This window comes from Oryctolagus cuniculus, chromosome 17 (genome assembly GCF_051225735.1).
Source record: "Oryctolagus cuniculus isolate XC-2025 breed Fujian yellow rabbit chromosome 17, ASM5122573v1, whole genome shotgun sequence".
Lineage (NCBI taxonomy): Eukaryota > Metazoa > Chordata > Mammalia > Lagomorpha > Leporidae > Oryctolagus > Oryctolagus cuniculus.
In genome coordinates, this window is record NC_142883.1 from 11165858 (window position 1) to 11183574 (window position 17717).

At 53.5% G+C, this 17717-nt stretch overlaps 2 protein-coding genes across 13 annotated transcripts in view; one reads left to right on the forward strand and one right to left on the reverse strand.

Annotated features, from left to right (window-relative positions):
• WIPI1 (WD repeat domain, phosphoinositide interacting 1) overlaps positions 1–9665 on the forward strand; it is a 39024-nt gene extending 29359 nt beyond the window's left edge. For all 3 annotated transcript variants that reach the window (XM_070060406.2, XM_089318216.1, XM_089318215.1), the window contains 6 exons: positions 295–402; positions 4238–4402; positions 5405–5512; positions 6146–6261; positions 6644–6744; positions 9154–9665. In XM_070060406.2, the coding sequence (XP_069916507.1) occupies positions 295–402; positions 4238–4402; positions 5405–5512; positions 6146–6261; positions 6644–6744; positions 9154–9201 (646 nt within the window). In that variant the 3' untranslated portion in view covers positions 9202–9665. The remainder of the gene's footprint in view (positions 1–294; positions 403–4237; positions 4403–5404; positions 5513–6145; positions 6262–6643; positions 6745–9153) is intronic.
• A 283-nt stretch (positions 9666–9948) lies between these two features.
• The window catches only part of ARSG (arylsulfatase G), a 130748-nt gene continuing 122979 nt past the window's right edge, over positions 9949–17717 (reverse strand). For 9 of the 10 annotated variants that reach the window (XM_051825880.3, XM_051825882.3, XM_070060404.2 and 6 more), the window contains one exon: positions 9949–10914. In XM_051825880.3, coding sequence (XP_051681840.3) covers positions 10604–10914 — 311 coding nt within the window. In that variant the 3' untranslated portion in view covers positions 9949–10603. Of the gene's footprint in view, positions 10915–13364; positions 13568–17717 lie in introns of all 10 variants that reach the window. The other variant, XR_007911558.3, reaches the window with a different exon arrangement.

Below are 17717 nucleotides of genomic sequence, written 5' to 3' on the forward strand. Positions count from 1 at the left end.
CCATGTCTGGGGTCTCTCCTGGCTGCAGGGTCTGCAGCCGTGTCAGTGCTCGGGGCAGCCGGCCGACTCCCAAGGTGACAGGAAGGTGCAGGTTCCCGCCCACCGGCCAAGGCAGACCGTGGCCCTGGGCGAAGTGGGCTGACACTTACATCCTAAGCGTGAACAACACGCAGTTGAAGGGATCTCAGTTCCTAGGCTCCCCAAGAGACATCTGATCCTCTCACTTTGAAGGCGAAGGCGGTCAGTCACCCTCCTTTTTCTGGCTTCCCGGGCCGTGCACGGCCGTGTTTGCAGGTATGTGACAATCAGCTCTCTCGTGTTCAGCATGGACTCGCAGTTCCTCTGTGCCTCCAGCAACACCGAGACCGTGCACATCTTCAAGCTGGAACACCTCACCAACAGGCAAGTGCCACGCCAGCCAGGAGTCAGCCCTGGTGTTCCCGGGCACACGAGACCCCATTCTCTTCCGAATGCCCTAGGAGGCTTCCACGTCACACCTCACCACAGAGGGGTGTAACGAAACTCTTACGGGAGAACATGCAGAAAATCTGGGGCCACCCTCCCATCTGAACCCCAGGAAGACAATCCAGTCTCTCTCTGCATTCCCAGAGGAAACGTTGTGTCTAGGAAACAGACACGGTGATAGCATACCCATCAGGCTGCCCGGGGGGGCCTGGTGAGTGTCCTGACTGGGGTGTGGAGCACAGTGCCTGGCGTGCACGGACAGTGAGCACTCCTGTTGGGCAGTGCACCTGTCAGCACAGTCACACAGTCACCGCCATTGCCAGCCCCCTCTGGGTGCTTCCAGACACTCAGTCCGGTTCTGGTGAGGAAGAGTGTGGTCAGGTTGCAGCCAGTGGGGGTGTGTGTGTGTCTCCCATGGCTGCGGTACCAAACTGCCACAATGAAATGGCTTTGGACGCCATGTCACGCTTCTCTGGGTCAAAAGCCTACCATGGCGTGGCTGAGTCCTCTTCCAGGGTTGAAATGGAGGTGCCGCGTGGTCATCTGGGGCTCCGAGTCCTTTTCCAAGCTCTTTCCTGTCCTTGGCAAGAAGGCAGAGCCCTGTGGATGTGACAGTGGGGGCCCTGCTGTCAGCTGGGGACCTTTCTCAGCTGCTAGAGGCCACCGCTCCCTCCCCCAGGGAGCAGCCTTCACACCAGCAGGGCCTCCGATTCCTTCCCACACCTGCCATTCCTCCCACTTGGCCTTCTGCCTTCCTTTTCTGCCACCCGTGGGAGAAAGCGCAGGGTCCAGGGACCAGGGTGCGGAATCCGGGGGCTGCTCCTAGGAACCCTGTCTGCTGGGGTGCGTGAGGTTCGTTTAGAACGGCCAGCTACCACCTAAGCACGTGGTCGTGTTCACACTGGGAAGCGTGGAGGATTCTCCGCCCTCCCAGCCGTCGTCCGTGGCGCAGTGTTGCCAGCAGTCTAGATCCTGAGTCTAGGGCACGGCAGGTGGCTTCAGGCACCTTGTGTGCCTCTCCACACCCTTCTGTGGTGTCCTTTTCGGAAACTGAAACCTGAAGTTCTAGTGATTTGCTCCGTTACGCTCTGAAAGCAAGGGGTAGAGTAACGACACCCATGCATTGGGAGAGCCCTTCGCACGCTGCCCCCTGGGCTGCCCAGGCTGTTTCTAGAAGGCAGCAGAGTAGGAATCTGATAGCCAAGGTTTTCGGAACTGAGGTTCAGAGAATTTCAGTGTCTCAAAGATGGCCTCTGGCGGCAAGCCCAGAGTCCCCACGCAAAGACCACTTCTCACCCCTACTCGGCATCTTCGGCGCTGCCTCTCAGTGCCAAGTACACGCCCCTGGGCTGGGCTTCACAGCGGTGCCAACAGAGGCCTCCCACTGTGGCAGGACTTCCACGAGAGAAACGCTTTTTCCACGTACGTAATACAAGATGGCACCGGCTTCTGTTACGCGTGGCCGAGCGTGCGTTGTTGAGGGCGTGTACTCTGAGAGTGAGTGTGGGGCGGCGCCCAGACGCCTTGTCTCTCTCCTTCTGACACTCCAGCCTCCAGGGCACCAGCAGCCACGCGCTGGATGCTGCTGTTTTTGGCACTGGCTTGGCCTTTCCAGGAAACCTTGTCCCCCCACCCCCACCCCATCCCACTGGTATCTGGAACACGGGCTGCTGTCTCTTCACTGCTCAGTCTTCCCCAGGACGCTTCTTGTCGGCTCCCATCCCTGGGTAGCCGCGTCTGAAACTCATCGTTTGCCCTGAAGGTCTTCCTCCTCTGCACATTTGCCCAGAAAGCCTGGCTGCATTCTAGACTTTTCTCTCGCTTCTCAGTTTCTACACACCCAGTGTAGCAGATCGGCGTGTCAGAGAACGGCCCAACGGTGTGACCCCAAGCGGCTGCCTCGGCCCTGTCCCCTGCATTTGTCTCCTGTGCTGAGGATGGGGAGTTGACCTCCCCACACCTGGCCCTCCTGTTTGTCAGTGGCCACAGGTGGCCAGGAGCAGTGAGTTATTCTGAACACTCTGAGCGCATCTGTGACGTGTTCACGGGTCCTGGGTGACGGGGCTTGCAACCCGCCGCCACCCTTCACCACAGCTGGGACTTGGTTATGCTTAGATCTGGCTTCACTTTTCCGGTCACTTTTTACCAAGCCATCTTCTTGCTGGATTGATCCTCTGAGAATGCTCCTTTGAACTTGATACGCGCTCTTCATACACTTTGGTCTCTTTGCTCTTGGGAATGAAATCCCAGCCCTCCGCACCCTCCTGGTGGCACAGCCCAGCGGCCACCACCCCAGCCCCGCCCCCATCCCTCCAGCCCCAGGGATCCCATCTTGCAAAACCACATTTGCCGCATGGCAGGCTCTATGCTAAGAGCTCAGTGTTCCCAGCAACCCGAACAGGGTTCTCCCCAGTTTCCCAATGAGGAGACACAGAAACCAGGAGGTTAAGGACCCCCACCTGTTCCTCTCTCCCCCTGGGGTAGTTCCTGCCTATACCAGTCACATGGAGTGTGCATCAACCACTAGGCTGCCCTCGCTTCCTCTCCCCCCCCTCCCCTCCCCTCCTCTCCAAAAGGCAGAGAGAGACAGGGAGAGAGAATCTTCCATCTATTGGTTCACTCCCCAAATGTCGACAGCAGTCAGAGCTGGGCCAGGTTAAAGCCAGGAGCCCAGAACTCAATCCTGGTCTCCCATGTGGGCAGCAGGGACTCAAGGACTTGAGCCATCATCTGCCTCCCAGGATGGATGAGCAGCAGAGGAGCTAGGACATGAAGCAGGCTCTCCCAGATGGGTTGTAGGCTCTGCACCCAACACCCACGCTGGCTGCTTTCCTAGTCACACATCTGGGCTGTGTGCACCTCAGATGCAGGGTCTGGAGGGTCTTCCTCTTTGTAAGTCCCAACTGCAGCCCAGGCCACCAGGGCACCCACATGGGCGTGACTCACCAGGCTTCAGTGATGGTAGTAAGTCCAGAAGGGTCACTTTCACGGGAGAACACCAAGGGCCAGGGAGGTCTGTCCCGAGCCCGCAGTGAGCGAAGCCCCAGGCTGCCGAGCTGCAGTGCTCATCTCCCGCCAGGCTCTCGTCCCATAGACAAGCGGCCTCGAAGCTGGGGCCCCTGGAACATGCGGGGGAGCCCCCATGCTCAGGATGCCGCCCGTGGTGTGGAGCACAGAGAAGGAGATGTCCCTCCCCTACAGAGCGGCCACCCCTCTGTCTGGCAGAGGCCTTGGGATGGAGTTTGATGGCTGCAGGAGGCGGCCAGGTTGCTGGGAATGATCTGGGCCATTATGAGCTCTGGGTACCCGAGTGGCCCCAGGGCTGTCATCAGACACTGCCCCAGATATCTTGCCCGGGGGTTTTGCTTCCCACCCAGTCTGGCTCCAGGGGCCTTCACCCTGGGATCTGCCTGTTCTCCCAGGAGCCCAGGACAGGGTCCGGATATCGGCCCCATCTCATTCTCTACCCCAGTCCTCTCCTGGAAATCTAGAAATCAGACTAATCATCAGATAGAGGCTTCTTAATGGAAGGAAGCAGTAGCACTGGGAACCTTTTAATGGCTTTGCAATGACTCTTCTAAAGGACAAACAGGCCCATGGTGCTCTTTTGTTATTGCCAGAATAATCTGTCTTGTGGGCAGGACGTTACGTGAAGGCACAGTTTCTCCCTGCTGCAGTTAACACAGCTAATGAGGTCTGGACGTGCAGATCACTGGCTCGATGCCGGCGCCTGCAGCTCCATCCCATCGTCGCCTCTGCCTTTGCCCCCTAGCCGGCCAGAAGAGCCTTCCACCTGGAGCGGCTACATGGGGAAGATGTTCATGGCTGCCACCAACTACCTCCCCGCCCAGGTGTCGGACATGATGAACCAGGACAGGGCTTTTGCCACCGGACGCTTGAACTTCTCGGGGCAGAGGAACATCTGCACCCTCTCCACGTACGTATGGTGTCACCCACGCGACACAAGCGCATACTCTTGTAAATGCAATTTCCCAAAGCAAGAAGATGCTCTAAGAGGTGGGGAGAATCAACCCCTGCTATTTTCTTTTCTTTTTTAGGACTTATTTGTTTGAAAGGCAGAGTTATAGAGAGAGACAGAGATCTTCCATTCACTGGTTCACTCCCCAAATAGCTACAACAGCAGGGGCTGGGCAGGCAAAAGCCAAGAGCCAGGAGCTCCATTTGGGTCTCCCGCATGAGTGGCAGGGGCCCGAGCACTGGGCCATCTTCTGCTGCTTTTCCAGGCACATTCATTCGCAGGGAGCTGGATATGGCGCAGAGCAGCTGGGACTGGCACTCGAAAGGGATGCAGGGTCACAGGCAAGGTTTAACCTGCTATGCCACAACGCCATTCCCACCCCCTGCTTCTGTTGTTATTTTGTTTGCTTGTGTGATTTGAACATGGAGTCTTGCAGGGCAGCTGGGAGCAGGTGAGAGAATTTTCACCTTCTGGGTATAACAGTTCCTATTTTTATGTAAAAAAGATGTGCGTTCCACTGTCTAGGTTCAGACACCTGCGGTGCCAACAGATGTTTTATTAAAGAAGTTGAAGGTTTAAAAAAGGCCATACAACTCATGAGGCAAGGACAGTGAGCCAGTTGTACCCTTCTCCCCTGTCACTGTTAAGGCAGAGCCCCCGCCCCCCGCCAAGGGAGTGTGCGCGTAGCTCGGCTCCTGTGCTGGCGGCCAGTGGCTCTGCACACATGACGTTGTCTTGTCCACACAATCACTTTCAAAGACAACAAATGACCCTGAGGGTGGACCATGTGGTCAGCAGGCCAGGGAAGAGCCGGAAGCCCAGAGTCCGGCCTGGTGGCTAAGTCCCGTGGCGGCAGGAGCGGAGCTGGCGGCAGCCGGGGTGCGCGAGGCGGTGTGTGTTAGCCGCCTTCGCAGTAAGCCACCTTCGCAGTAAGCAGTTCCTGTTTGACGTGGCTCACAGGATCCAGAAACTGCCGAGGCTGCTAGTTGCATCATCCGATGGACACCTTTATATCTACAACCTGGACCCTCAGGATGGAGGAGAATGCGTCCTGATCAAGACCCACAGGTGAGGATCCCCGTGACCAGCCAGGATAGCAGCCCTGTCCCTGTGCCAAGGATGACGACAAGCTCCCGTGCCCTTGCGTCCGTTCCTGTGTCGCCGCGGTCTCCGTGGCACACCCCTGGCAGGCACCTGCTTTACAGGGGGCTCCACATCAGGGGTCCCCGCTTGCCGATGTCTCCTGGAAAAGTGACCAGGTGGGCAGTGCTAAAACAGGCGTCCCTCTCTTGGCCTGACCTCGCACAGCCCTGGGACACGAAGGGTGTCAGGAGCAGCCACGGAACTCAACTGCACAGTCCTCTTGCCCTGCTGTGGACAGGGCACCGAGAGGCTGCACCTGCCTCCTCGCCCAGGGCCACCCCTGGTTAGCGTGGCTTAGTGTCCCCGCCTGAGCGCACCAGGAGGCGCAGAGGCCGAACCCTTGCTGGTTAAATACGAGCACCAGGGGTCGTCGTCAAGTTGCCCAACTCCTGGTAGCGTAAGGCCGCTTCAGGTCACACCCAGCCGAGTGCAGGAGTGGACGTGAGTGTGTAATTGCAACCCAGACGGCCGAGCACCAGCCTCCTCCCACTTCCCTTCAGAAATGTTCCAGCCCAGCGCTGATTTCTTCTTTCCCCTCCTCTTCATCGCTGCATGCAGCCTGCTTGGCTCAGGAACAGAAGAGAATAAAGAAAATGACCTCAGGCCTTCCTTACCTCAGTCTTATGCAGCCACGGTAGCCAGACCAAGCTCCTCCGCAGCCTCCACGGTGCCCGGTGAGTGCCCGGCCCCTTCTCCCTCTGCTGTTACCTGGGGAGGAGCGCTCGCACCACGCCTGGGATCGCGTCTTTCCCCCCCCCCCCGGTGTGGCCCTGGCAGTAGCCTACAGATGGGCCTGGCAGGTGCAGTGCAGGGTGGTCGAGTCAATTCTTTGCCTCCTGGAGAACTGCAGAGAGGTGGAGAGCTCCCGCACCCCCAGAGGGAAGGGGGTGAGGCCGGCCAGGGGTGGGGACTTCAGTCCCCATCAGCTCCCCACCTGTCCAGCTGGAAGCGTGGACCCCCTTTTGCCAAGATCCTGCCCCCGGGCCACGCGTCAGAACAGACCCTGTAGGCCAGCCCAACCCCTGCCCCTTGTCTCACTTCCCGCTCTCCTTCCAGGTTACTCGGAGGACGGCGGGGCGCTCCGAGGCGAGGTTATTCCGGAGCACGAGTTTGCCACGGGACCCGTGTGTCTGGAGGACGAGAATGAATTTCCCCCTGTGAGCATCAGGAGCCCCTAAGCGCAGCTCGGTCTGGGTGCTTCCAGGGGACTTGCCCGTGTTCAAGAGGCAAACCCACTTTCCCTGTTCCCAGGCCCTAACAACTAACCCTCCTCTCTGGTACGCACACAGCCACGGGACACCACCGTGCTGCAGGCTCAGGCCCCGCCCAGCAGCCTTTAGGGGTGGAGCTAAGCCCTGGCGGCAGAATAACCGAACACTAATCCAGGGTCGTGGTGGCCCGAGCCCCTGCTGAGGCCCGGGGTCTTCGCCTTCGCTTCTGCGGCTCTCTCTGCCTTTGCTCCTCACCTGGGGACGCACACCTGCCAGACTGAGTTTCCTGGGACCCCCGAGGCTGCTTGCGCAGAATGCTGCCTTTCTGTTGCTGGAGGGGACGATTCCACGGGCTGGACCGTGTGCCGAGGGCTCCGTGGGCCAGCTCCACCCGTGCCCCTTCCAGCTGCAGCAGGGCAGGGCCGAGTCTCCCTCGGCTGCAGATGCCCATTCAGAACCAGCCACAGGGAGGTGGGCGCCGAGGTCTCCCGGCGTCCTGCTCCAGCTGTCCTGGCCGCGAGAGCCCCAGGGCTGGCTGAGCGCTGGGCTTGGCTTCTCTGGCATCTGCTTTCTAGAGAGAAGATTCTCCCCCAGGAGGCTGCCAGGGTAGGGTTCTCGGAGCTTCCATGAAGCACCGCAGAGGCCTGCTGTGAGCCTGTTAGGAAACATCCCAGTCAAGCTGAAATCATTGTCTGTGTCACCTGAGATTCCACATGCGGAAGGCCAGAGTGTGAGCCTGACTTCCTCCCCACTCAGGTCATGGAGCCATCCACTAAGCACATGTGGCTAAACAATAAAGTTGTGTGGGGCCCCTCTGGGAGCTTGGGGTGGCTGTGATCTGACGACCACAGCCTTGTAGTTTTCATTTCTGGATTTTTTTCTAGGCAGGTTGCAATATACTGCCAACAAATGGAGTTTATATTTTAGTGGCGGAGAGCATTGGTTCTTAAAATTACTAATTATATATATAAAAAATATATATATATATCTGGGCTTGCTGCCGAACTATAAACCAGTTACTTTTGCCTTTGAGTTCTCAAGGTCCCAAGTAGCCATAAAGGGAGCTGTTGGATCTCCTGCAAAGCGGGAGACGGTTTACCCAAGGGTGTGTCTTCCAGGAACCAAAGTGACGTGGGCCAGACACGGGGCAGCTGTGTTTCTCCAGCCCCTACCAAGGTTCCCAGCACTCAGACGCTCAGCAGTGCCATCTCAGTGATGCTGGTATAAGAGATTAGTAGATTACTAATTAGCTAACGAAGGAATCAGAGTAGACCTTGCATGTATTTATAGAATGGGGGTAAATGTTGTATATTGCCAGGCAGTAGTCCCTTGCCAAAGCAAACCACTATAAAACAATAGGGCATCTGTGTAGGCCATTTGCTTGGAGTTACTTAAAAAAAAATCAAGAGGTGTTTAAGGACCGATACTCAAACTTATCACAAGGCCCTGCCACTGCCGGAAGCCAGGTATGAGCCAAATGAGGGAACCCCAGCTCAGCTCTGTTGGAAGTCTTTATATACAAGCAGTGCCTCCTGCTAGGTGAGAGGGTGGTTTGCTGAATACTCTGGCCAGCACTGGGCAAGCCCCAGGTAGGCTCAGTAGCCTGCAGCTCCTCCATCTCACCAGCCAAGGACCAGAGGCGTGAGATGCTCTGGGATGCTCTCTCAGCGTGGTCCATGCGAGGCGCGGCCACACGGGCAGAGATGTTCAACGGAGGTGCTAGAACACTCCCTTCCTTGCTTCTCTGGACTGTCGTGCCATCACAAATCTGCCAGGATGCGCATCTTTACTCACGTTCCTTCAAAACTGCCAGGATCTCAAAGGATCCTGGAGCCTTGGCTTGCTAAAATCGCTTCTCTTACAGACACGAACATGGGCCTCTGCCTTAAGAACATGGGTCGCTCAGTGGCCTCTCCAGCACGCCGCCACTTCCCTGCGCACCCTCCCTCTTCCTTCCTTGGGATTTTCTTTGGTCCCTGACAGAGAGGCTGCATTCACTCGGGAGGAGCAGCACCTTCTGTCTCCTAAGCAGCCCACCTGCACAGGTCTCAGGTCTGGACTCTCGGGAGCGAGGGTATAGCCTGCCTTGTGCACAGCGATTTAGCAGTCTGTGTTTACAAGTACGCTGAGCCTGTTAAAACCTACACACTTAGGTGTAGTACACACACCTTGTCTCCATGGTCAGTATTGTCTGCAGCTGTGCCACCCTCACAGCCGGGAGGAGCTGCCATGGCTGTGGCCGAGGGCCCCCTGTGGCAGACAGACATGCCCACAGTGCCCACCGGGCCAGCCCTGTTGTGGCACAGCTGGCCTCTTCCTGGGAAGAGTAAGGCCCTTCTGTTTTGGTTTTGGTAGATAATCTTGTGCCGTGGAAGTCAGAAGGGCAAATCGAAGCAGTCGTGAGGAGCGCCCGAGAAGGCAGGCCACCCCTAGCGGGTGGTTTTGGAGAAAACCAGGAAGGTGAAGAACGGAGTGCGATTGTGTGAGCAGAGGGGGGCAGGCCCAGGCGCTGTGGGCCACAGGACGTGGGGACTCCTCACCCAACTCCCGCCAGCCCTGGGCCACTGGGCGGGGAGACATCGGACACACACGATGCTATTTAAAAATCTGTTCAAACCACAGTGTAAATGCTAACTAACCATATTGGTATATAACCCGAATTTTATATTAAAAAGGGCATCCTTTTTAAATGTATGCTGTGTAAAAAATGTACTTATAGAAAAATCACTTTGAATAGTGTTTCTTGTATATTACATACATGCAGAAACTATTTTAGCCAGGCAAAAGTATTTTTGCAGTGATTGGGATAAATCATTATTACCGTGGAGTTCCACATAGGACACTAATAATAAAATCATGGCAATGCATTGCTGAGGCTTTTTGGTTTTGTTGTTTTGAGGTTTTAGGGGGAAAAGAACTCCTAAAGTCAATTACATGCAGTCAACGGCCCTGTACAAAGGGAAGTGGGGCCAGGGCCGTGGATCTCACTGTGGATGCCGCTGCTGTCAGACCTGCAAGCTGACCCATCCTGGTCTGGACCCACGCAAGGCAGCTCAAGGTGTCCCCAGGGAGCTTGCTAGACATGGGAGGCTCTCGGGCCTCACTCAGCACACCTGAGTCAGAACCCACATTGTCATAAGCGCCTAGGTATTTGTGTGCATATTTTATTTTACTATTTTTTAAAGATTTACTTATAGACTTGAAAGGCAGAGTTACAGCAAGAGAAGGAGAGACATGGAGAGAGGTCTTCCATCTGCTGGCTCACTCCTCAAATGGCCACTACCACCAGGGCAGGGCCAACCTGAAGCCAGGAGCCTGGAACTCCATCCGGGTCTCCCACAGGAGTGGCAGGGGCCTGGGAACTTGGGCCATCCTCCACTGCTTTCCCAGGTGCACTGGGAAGTGGAGCAGCTGGGACTCCTAGGTGTGCCAGCACCGCGGGGGGCAGCTTAACCCTCTGACCACAACCCTGGCCCTGTGTGCACATTTCAGATGAAGGTCTGCTCTAGCAAACCTGAGACTGAGACGTGCTGAGTGCTGGCCCTGTGCGAGGCATCCTCAGCTGCGGCCTTATTTGCCCTTCAACATCAACTTGCAGTTTGGGTTAAATCATTGCCCAAGTTCAAAACCCGAGGCTCGAACTCATGCCTGTGGCGTGCTTTCCACTGCCCTGTGCTGAGCTCAGCTCAGCTGCGCCCCCAGGCCGGTATGGGGAGGGACAGGGAGCAGAGGGGCTGCCTCAGAACAGATGCTGGCATTGTTTGTAAAGGGGGTAAAAGCGCAGTTTGAAAGTGAACTTGCCCGTCTAGTTTCTAGAGACTCCTCCGGGCGGAAGGGTCGGTTCCTCGGCGCGGCAGCGGCAGGCGGCTTGGGCGGGGTCGCAGCAGGGGATCACTGACGGATCCTGAGTGTAGTCCGCTCTGGAGACGTTGTCACCAGCAACGTCATGAAGGATGTCGGCAAGGGCCTGTCTGACCTCGGGCAGCACAGCCTGGTACTGGGCACCACCTCTCGGCAGAGGCGCACCCTCCCCGGCGTCATCTTCCAGGTTGAAAATGAGGGGAGGCTCATGGCGCTGCTCAGGCCCGACACGTCCGTCGCAGGCTCTGGCTCCACCTGGAGAGACGAGGACCACAAGGACCATCAGGCCCGGCTCTGCCTGGGCTGTGACCAGATGTGCTCATTCTCACACTGCAACTCCAGCGGCCAAGTGACTGCTCCCCCTGGCCAAGGCGCTGCCTGGACATGTGTTTCTCCGTCCAGTGGTGACCCTGCTGTCCAAGATGGTCTGCAGCGTCTCCTTGGGCTGGTCTTCAGGACCAGCACAACCTTCATCCAAATTTACTGCCCTTGGGGAGTAAACCTGAATTTTTTCAAAAACTGATTTCTCACATACCAACTGGTGAACAAGGCAGGAAGGCAGGTGAGCGCTTTCACTTGGGTTGAAGACGCGATGCTTTATGGAGACTGAATCTGGCTCCTAAGGCCATCCCAAGAGGGGAGGGACCAAGATATGTTTGCCTTTTCTATATAAAAGGTAGTTAAGATATCTGACAGAAATAAATAGAATTGAATAAACAAAGGGATTTTAAGACAAAGGATAATCCTTAGAAATATAGGAGTTCCTGGGCTGGCACTGTGGCTCACTTGGTTAATCCTTCGCCTGCAGCGCCAGCATCCCGGTCGGGGCACCGGATTCTGTCCCGGTTGCTCCTCTTCCAGGCCAGCTCTCTGCTGTGGCCCGGGAAGGCAGTGGAGGATGGCCCAAGTGCTTGCGCCCTGCACCTGCGTGGGAGACCAGGAGGAAGCACCTGGCTCCTGGCTTCGGATCAGTGTAGCGCCAGTCGTAGTGGCCATTTGGGGAGTGAACCAATGGAAGGAAGACCTTTCTCACCATCTCTCTCTCTCACTGTCTATAACTCTACCTGTCCAATTAAAAAAAATTAAAAAAAAAAAGAAATATAGGAGTTCCTGAACACCTGCTTTGCTACTGAGCTTATGAGTGGCCAAACATCAACAGGACAGAAGCTTATCAGCCGCTCAAGACATGGAGCTTTTTCCAGTGCTGAGATCAAGAGGAATTACCAGCCAGCGCCGTGGCTCAGTAGGCTAATCCTCCGCCTTGCAGCGCCGGCACCCCGGGTTCTAGTCCTGGTCGGGGCACTGGATTCTGTCCCGGTTGCCCCCTTCCAGGCCAGCTCTCTGCTGTGGCCAGGGAGTGCAGTGGAGGATGGCCCAAGTGCTTGGGCCCTGCACCCCATGGGAGACCAGGAGAAGCACCTGGCTCCTGCCTTCGGATCAGTGCGGTGCGCAGGCCGCAGCACGCCAGCCGCGGTGGCCATTGGAGGGTGAACCAATGGCAAAGGAAGACCTTTCTCTCTGTTTCTCTCTCTGTGTCCACTCTGCCTGTCAAAAAAAAAAAAAAAAAAAAAAAAAAAAAAAAAAAAAAAAAGGAGGAATTACCCCTGTGCCTTCTCCTATAAGATAGCCTGGTTGATGGAATGCACAATGGCAATCATGTGAAAAATACAACGGTGTGGTTAGGATGGTCTAGCTGGTGACGTCACATCACACCCTTCACTGCAAGATGAGAACACAGCCAGGGTGCAACTCAGAGGCCGGGGCATGCCACCTGAGGATGCAGCTCTTTGCTCCAACCTGCTGGCACCAGAACTGGAGACACTGGCAAGAGTGAGTGGATCCTGAGGCCTGTAGGCAGTCCTCTTACCAACGGTTTTCCTCCCGTGTCAGATTCAGGTGACTCAGCACAGATCAAGAGTTACTCCCTGGCCAGCACCGCAGCTCACTAGGCTAATCCTCTGCCTGCGGCGCCAGCACACTGGGTTCTAGTCCCGGTTGGGGGGGTGCCAGTTCTGTCCTGGTTGCTCCACTTCCAGTCCAGCTCTCTGCTGTGGCCCGGGAAGGCAGTGGAGGATGACCCAAGTGTTTGGGTCCTGCACCCGCATGGGAGACCAGGAGGAAGCACCTGGCTCCTGGCTTCAGATCAGCGCAGTGCGCTGGCCGCAACGTGCTGGCCGTAGCAGCCATTTGGGGGGTGAACCAACGGAAAAGGTAGACCTTTCTCTTTGTCTCTCTATCTAAATCTGCCTGTCAAAAAAAAAAAAAAAAAAAAAAAGCGCTACTCCTTTTGCCTAGAGCTGGAGTAGGGTTTACCTGTGCCTCACTGCCGGTAAGGGGCAGGGACATGGGGCTTGGACAGTCGGTCAAGCAAAAGTTGAGATTGACCTCAGTTATAAAAATTAAATTCCACCGAAGGAAGTAGTGGAGTGGTTTATATAAACTACTATCCTGTAATCATAAATTCTAGGCAACATTAAAGAAAAAACTGAAGGTGCCAGGAAATAACCCAGACAGGTAGGAACTGTCACACTAGGTTGAGTCTGAGTTGAATTTCTCCCCAGGAGACACTCCGCAGTCTGCTGCACGAACAGCAGAAGTAGGGAAGAAAGCTGCAGTCTCTGGCTTGCAGCGTCACAGGGCTCCCACAAAGGAGGGGAGCTCATGGGGCAGATCTTGATCCAGAGGTACACAGGGAGTCTACCTACCCGCTCTCTTCAAGTCCTTGGCTGACCCCTGAACTCCGCATGCCCGGCGGAGAGGTTCTAGAACGGCTAGAGGGCTCTGGCACTTCTGCTCCAGAGTGTGCATCCCATCAAATCAGACTTGTTAAGAACTGTAGATTCCCCACTGAAGTCCCACAGGCTTCATGCCACAAGTAAAGACCAGGTTCCAGAGTTAGGGGCCTTACCTAAGAGAAAAGGCACAACCTGAAAGACCAGTCCCAACAAAGTATAAAGCCTCGAAAAGTTCAAGGGAGCCAACCACCAATTAACTGCCCGGGAGAACAAAACTCCACACTCAGATAACACGAGCCAGAATTTCTACAAGGTACCATCGACCACGTCCAGTTCACAATTTTAAAAAACTATTCAATAAGAAGCTGACAGTTTCCAGTTTGGCATGTCAGCAGCTGGGAAGTCACCTCTCCATCCCTACAGGGAGTGGAAAGCAGAACAAACTCACAGAGGTCAGAGGGCAAACCCTCGCCCTCTGACAACAGACAGGCAGTGCAGTCACAGCTGCGGGAGCTGAAACCTCCGCGGGAACCAGAAGGGCGAGCGGAAAACCCGAACCATAGTTGGCAAATTCCTGGGGTCCCAGTGCAGACAAGTCCTAGAGAGAAAAACCACAGGGGACCCAGGCACTGAGAGTCCCCTCGCCACCACCACTCCAGCGAGTGTCGCCCCCAAGGCCTCAGCCAGGTTCTCACAGTAAGTGCTGGAAACCCCCCCACCCCCCCACCCCCGCCTGCTTCCCAGGAGGCAGAGGAGAAGGTAACAGTTTTTGAACACGTCAGAGCATTCTACATTTTTTTAAAGATTTACTTATTTATTTGAAAGGCAGAACTACAGAGAGGCAGAGGGGGAAAGAGAGACAGAGGTCTTCCATCTGCTAGATCGCTCCCCAAATGGCCACAATGGCCAGAGCTGAGCCAATCTGGAGCCAGGAGCGTCTTCCGGGTCTCCCACATTGATGCAGGGACTCAGTCACTTGGGCCATCTTCCACTGCTTTCCCAGGCCACAACAGAGAGCTGGATCGGAAGAAGAGCAGCTGGGACTCGAACTGTTGCCCATATGAGATGCTGGCAGATGGTAGATTTACCCGCTATGCCATAGCACCGTCCCCAGAGGATCCTATTCTTAATAAGCCCTGCCATCAGGAGACATTGTCATACAAGAGCCTAAATTACTGGGCTTTTTTTTTTTTTTTTTTTTCCAAAGCCCAACCAACATAGGAGAAAGAAAATAACCAACTTCAGCCTGCCTATCTTGTCCCACCTAAGGTGGAGGCAGGGAGACCAAGAAGCACTTAGGAGGTTCACAGTCCCTGGTCACAGGCTCAACAAAAGACCGAGACCTCCTGGTGGGATTGCAGTTCACCTGCCCACCCCACACCTCGCCACAAAGGCCTGTTTATCACAGTTCCTTTTACTCAGGACATCATGTCCAGCTAGCAAGGGAAAAATTACAAGACATACTAAAAGGCAAAAACTAGTGTGAAGAGACAGAGCAAGCATCAAAACCAGGCTCAGGGATGGTAGAGAGGAGGAAGTGGCAAACCCCGAAGACTAGGATCCAAAGGGCTCTCAAATGGGAAAGCAGACAATAGGCAGGGACAGCCAGGCCCTGTAGCAGGGGGATGGACACTCCCAGAATCCAAAGAGAAGCACCAGTGCTGACAGCCCTGCGACAGAAGTGGAGAGAGCCTTTCATGGGCTCAGGATTAGACTGGTCATGGCTGAGCTCGAGGGTATCTCGGAAGGAACCAGAGAGCACACAGAACAAAGAATGAAAGCAGGACGGGATATCCAAGCCTGGGGGCACCTGCACAATGTAACTACACACAATAGGGGATACCAGAAGGAGGAGGAGGAGGAACAGGAAGAAAGGAACTATTTGAAGCAGTATGGACTGGGGGAAGGGGTGTCAGGCACAGTGGTGAAGGTGCCAGTTAAGACACCCTCATCCCGTATCAGAGTGCTGGCTCCAGCTTCCTGCTAATTCAGGCCGTGGAGGCAGCCGTGAGGGCTCAAACCACTGGTTTCCTGACGCCCGTGCGGGAGACCTGAGCTGAGTCCCCAGCTCCTAGCTTCAGCCCGGCCCAGCCCTGGCCATGGTGGGTATCTGGGGAGTTGGTCAGCAGACAGGAGCCCACTGGTTTTCTCTTTGTGTCTCTCCCTCTCTCTGCCTATCAAATAAACAAAAGCAAAATATAGAGAGCTGAGGATTCCCCAAACTAATGTCGGACACCAACCCCAGATTCAGGAAGGTTAGGGAACATGAAGCAGGATAAATAACAAAAACAAAAACCCCATAGCTGAATATGCCATTTTTAAACTTAGAAAATCAATTGAAGAAAAAACACCTTTAAAGAAGCCAGAGGAAAATTAAAAAAAACTTAACTATACATCAAAGATATAAATTGCTTTCTAGTTCTGAGAAATCATCCAATCAAGAAGAAAGCAGAGTAAAATAAAGTGTGGACGGAACTGAATTGAGTTCCAGCCTCTTGGCTTTTGCTTGGCCCAGACCCAGCTGTAACATGCATTTGGAGAGTGAACCAGCTGATAGAAGATCTCTCTGTGTCACTGTCTCTCTACCTTTCAAGTGAAAAATAAATAACTTTGGGGGCTGGTGTTGTAGCATAATGGGTAAAGCTGCCACTTGCAACACCAGCATTCCAAATGGGCGCTGGTTTGTATCCCAACTGATCGACTTTCCATCCAGCTCACTGCTAATGGATGGGAAAAGCAGAAGATGGCTCAAGTCCTTGGGCCCCTGCCACCCACATGGGAGACCTGGAAGAAGCCAGGCCCAGCCCTGGCCATTGCAGCCATCTGGGGAGTGAACCAGTGGATGGAAAATCTGTGTGTGTGTCTCCCTCTCTCTGTCTCTAGCTCTAACTCTCAAATAAATAAATCTTAAAAAAAAAAAAAAAAAGAAAAGAAAAGAAACGAAAGAGGGGATATCACTACAGAGTCCACGGGTACTGGAAGAACAATAAGGAAATGTTGTGAACAATCTGTGCCCATAAATATGATAACCTTGATGAAATGGGCCATCTCCTTGAAAAATACAATCTGCCAAAACTCACACAAAAAGAAACAAACAATCTGAAAAGGCGCCTACCTATGAAAGAAATTGAAGTAATAATTAAAAACCTTCTAAAACAGGAAGCACCAGGACCAGATGGTTCGCTGATGACTTCTCCCAAACAGTTAAGGAAGGAATTATTCCAATTCTCTTCCATTTGTTCCTGAAGATGGAAGCCGAGGGAATACTTCCCATCCCAGTCTGCAAGATCAGCATTACCCTAATACTGAAACACACAGATATTGTAAGAAAAGAAAACTGTAGGCCAATGTCTCTCTTGAACACAGATGAAAAAACTTCAACAAAATATTAAGAAATTAAACCAAAAATGGATTTTTAAAAAACTATATATTACAAACAAGTGAGATTTATTCCAGGTAATTAATGCAAGGCTCACTCAACATCTGAAAATCAATTAAGGTAATCCATCACATCAAAAAACTAAAGAAGAAAAATCATATGAGCTATCAATAGATGCAGGCATCTATTTGTTCTAGAAGTGCCAGTCAAAACAAATAGGCAAGAAAAAGAAATAAAAGGCACCCAAATCAGAAATGGAGAAGTAAAATTACCTCTTTTGCAGATACTTTTATAAGTAGAGAATCCTAAAGATTACACTCACACACACAGAATAAATGAATTCAACAAAATAACAGTATATTAAGTTGGAACCTAAAAATAAGCTTCATTTCTAAATACTAACAATGAACAATTTAAAAAAGAAATTAGGGAAACAAGTCCATTTACAATAATATCAAAAAGAACAAAATACTTAGGAATTGACAACAACAAAAAAAGTAAAAGATGTGTACAATAAAAACTATAAAACATTGTTGAGGCTGGTGCTGTGGTGTAATGGGTAAAGCCACCGCCCGCAGTGCTGGCATCCCATATAGGTGCCAGTTCGAGTCCCAGCTGCTCCACTTCCAATCCAGCTCTCTGCTATGGCCTAGAAAAGCAGTGGAAGATGACCCAAGTCCTTGGGACCCTGCACCCACATGGGAGACCAGAAGAAGCTCCTGGGTCCTGGCTTCGGATTGGCTCAACTCTGGCTATTGCGGCCAATTGGGGAATGAACCAGCAGATGGAAGACTTCTCTCTCACTCTCTCTGCCTCTCCTTGTCTGTGTAACTCTGATGTTCAAATAAATAAATAAATCTTTTAGAAAAAACATTGTTGAAAAAATTAAAGAAGATATAAATAAATAGAGACATATCCCATGTTTATGGATTGGAAATAAGGCT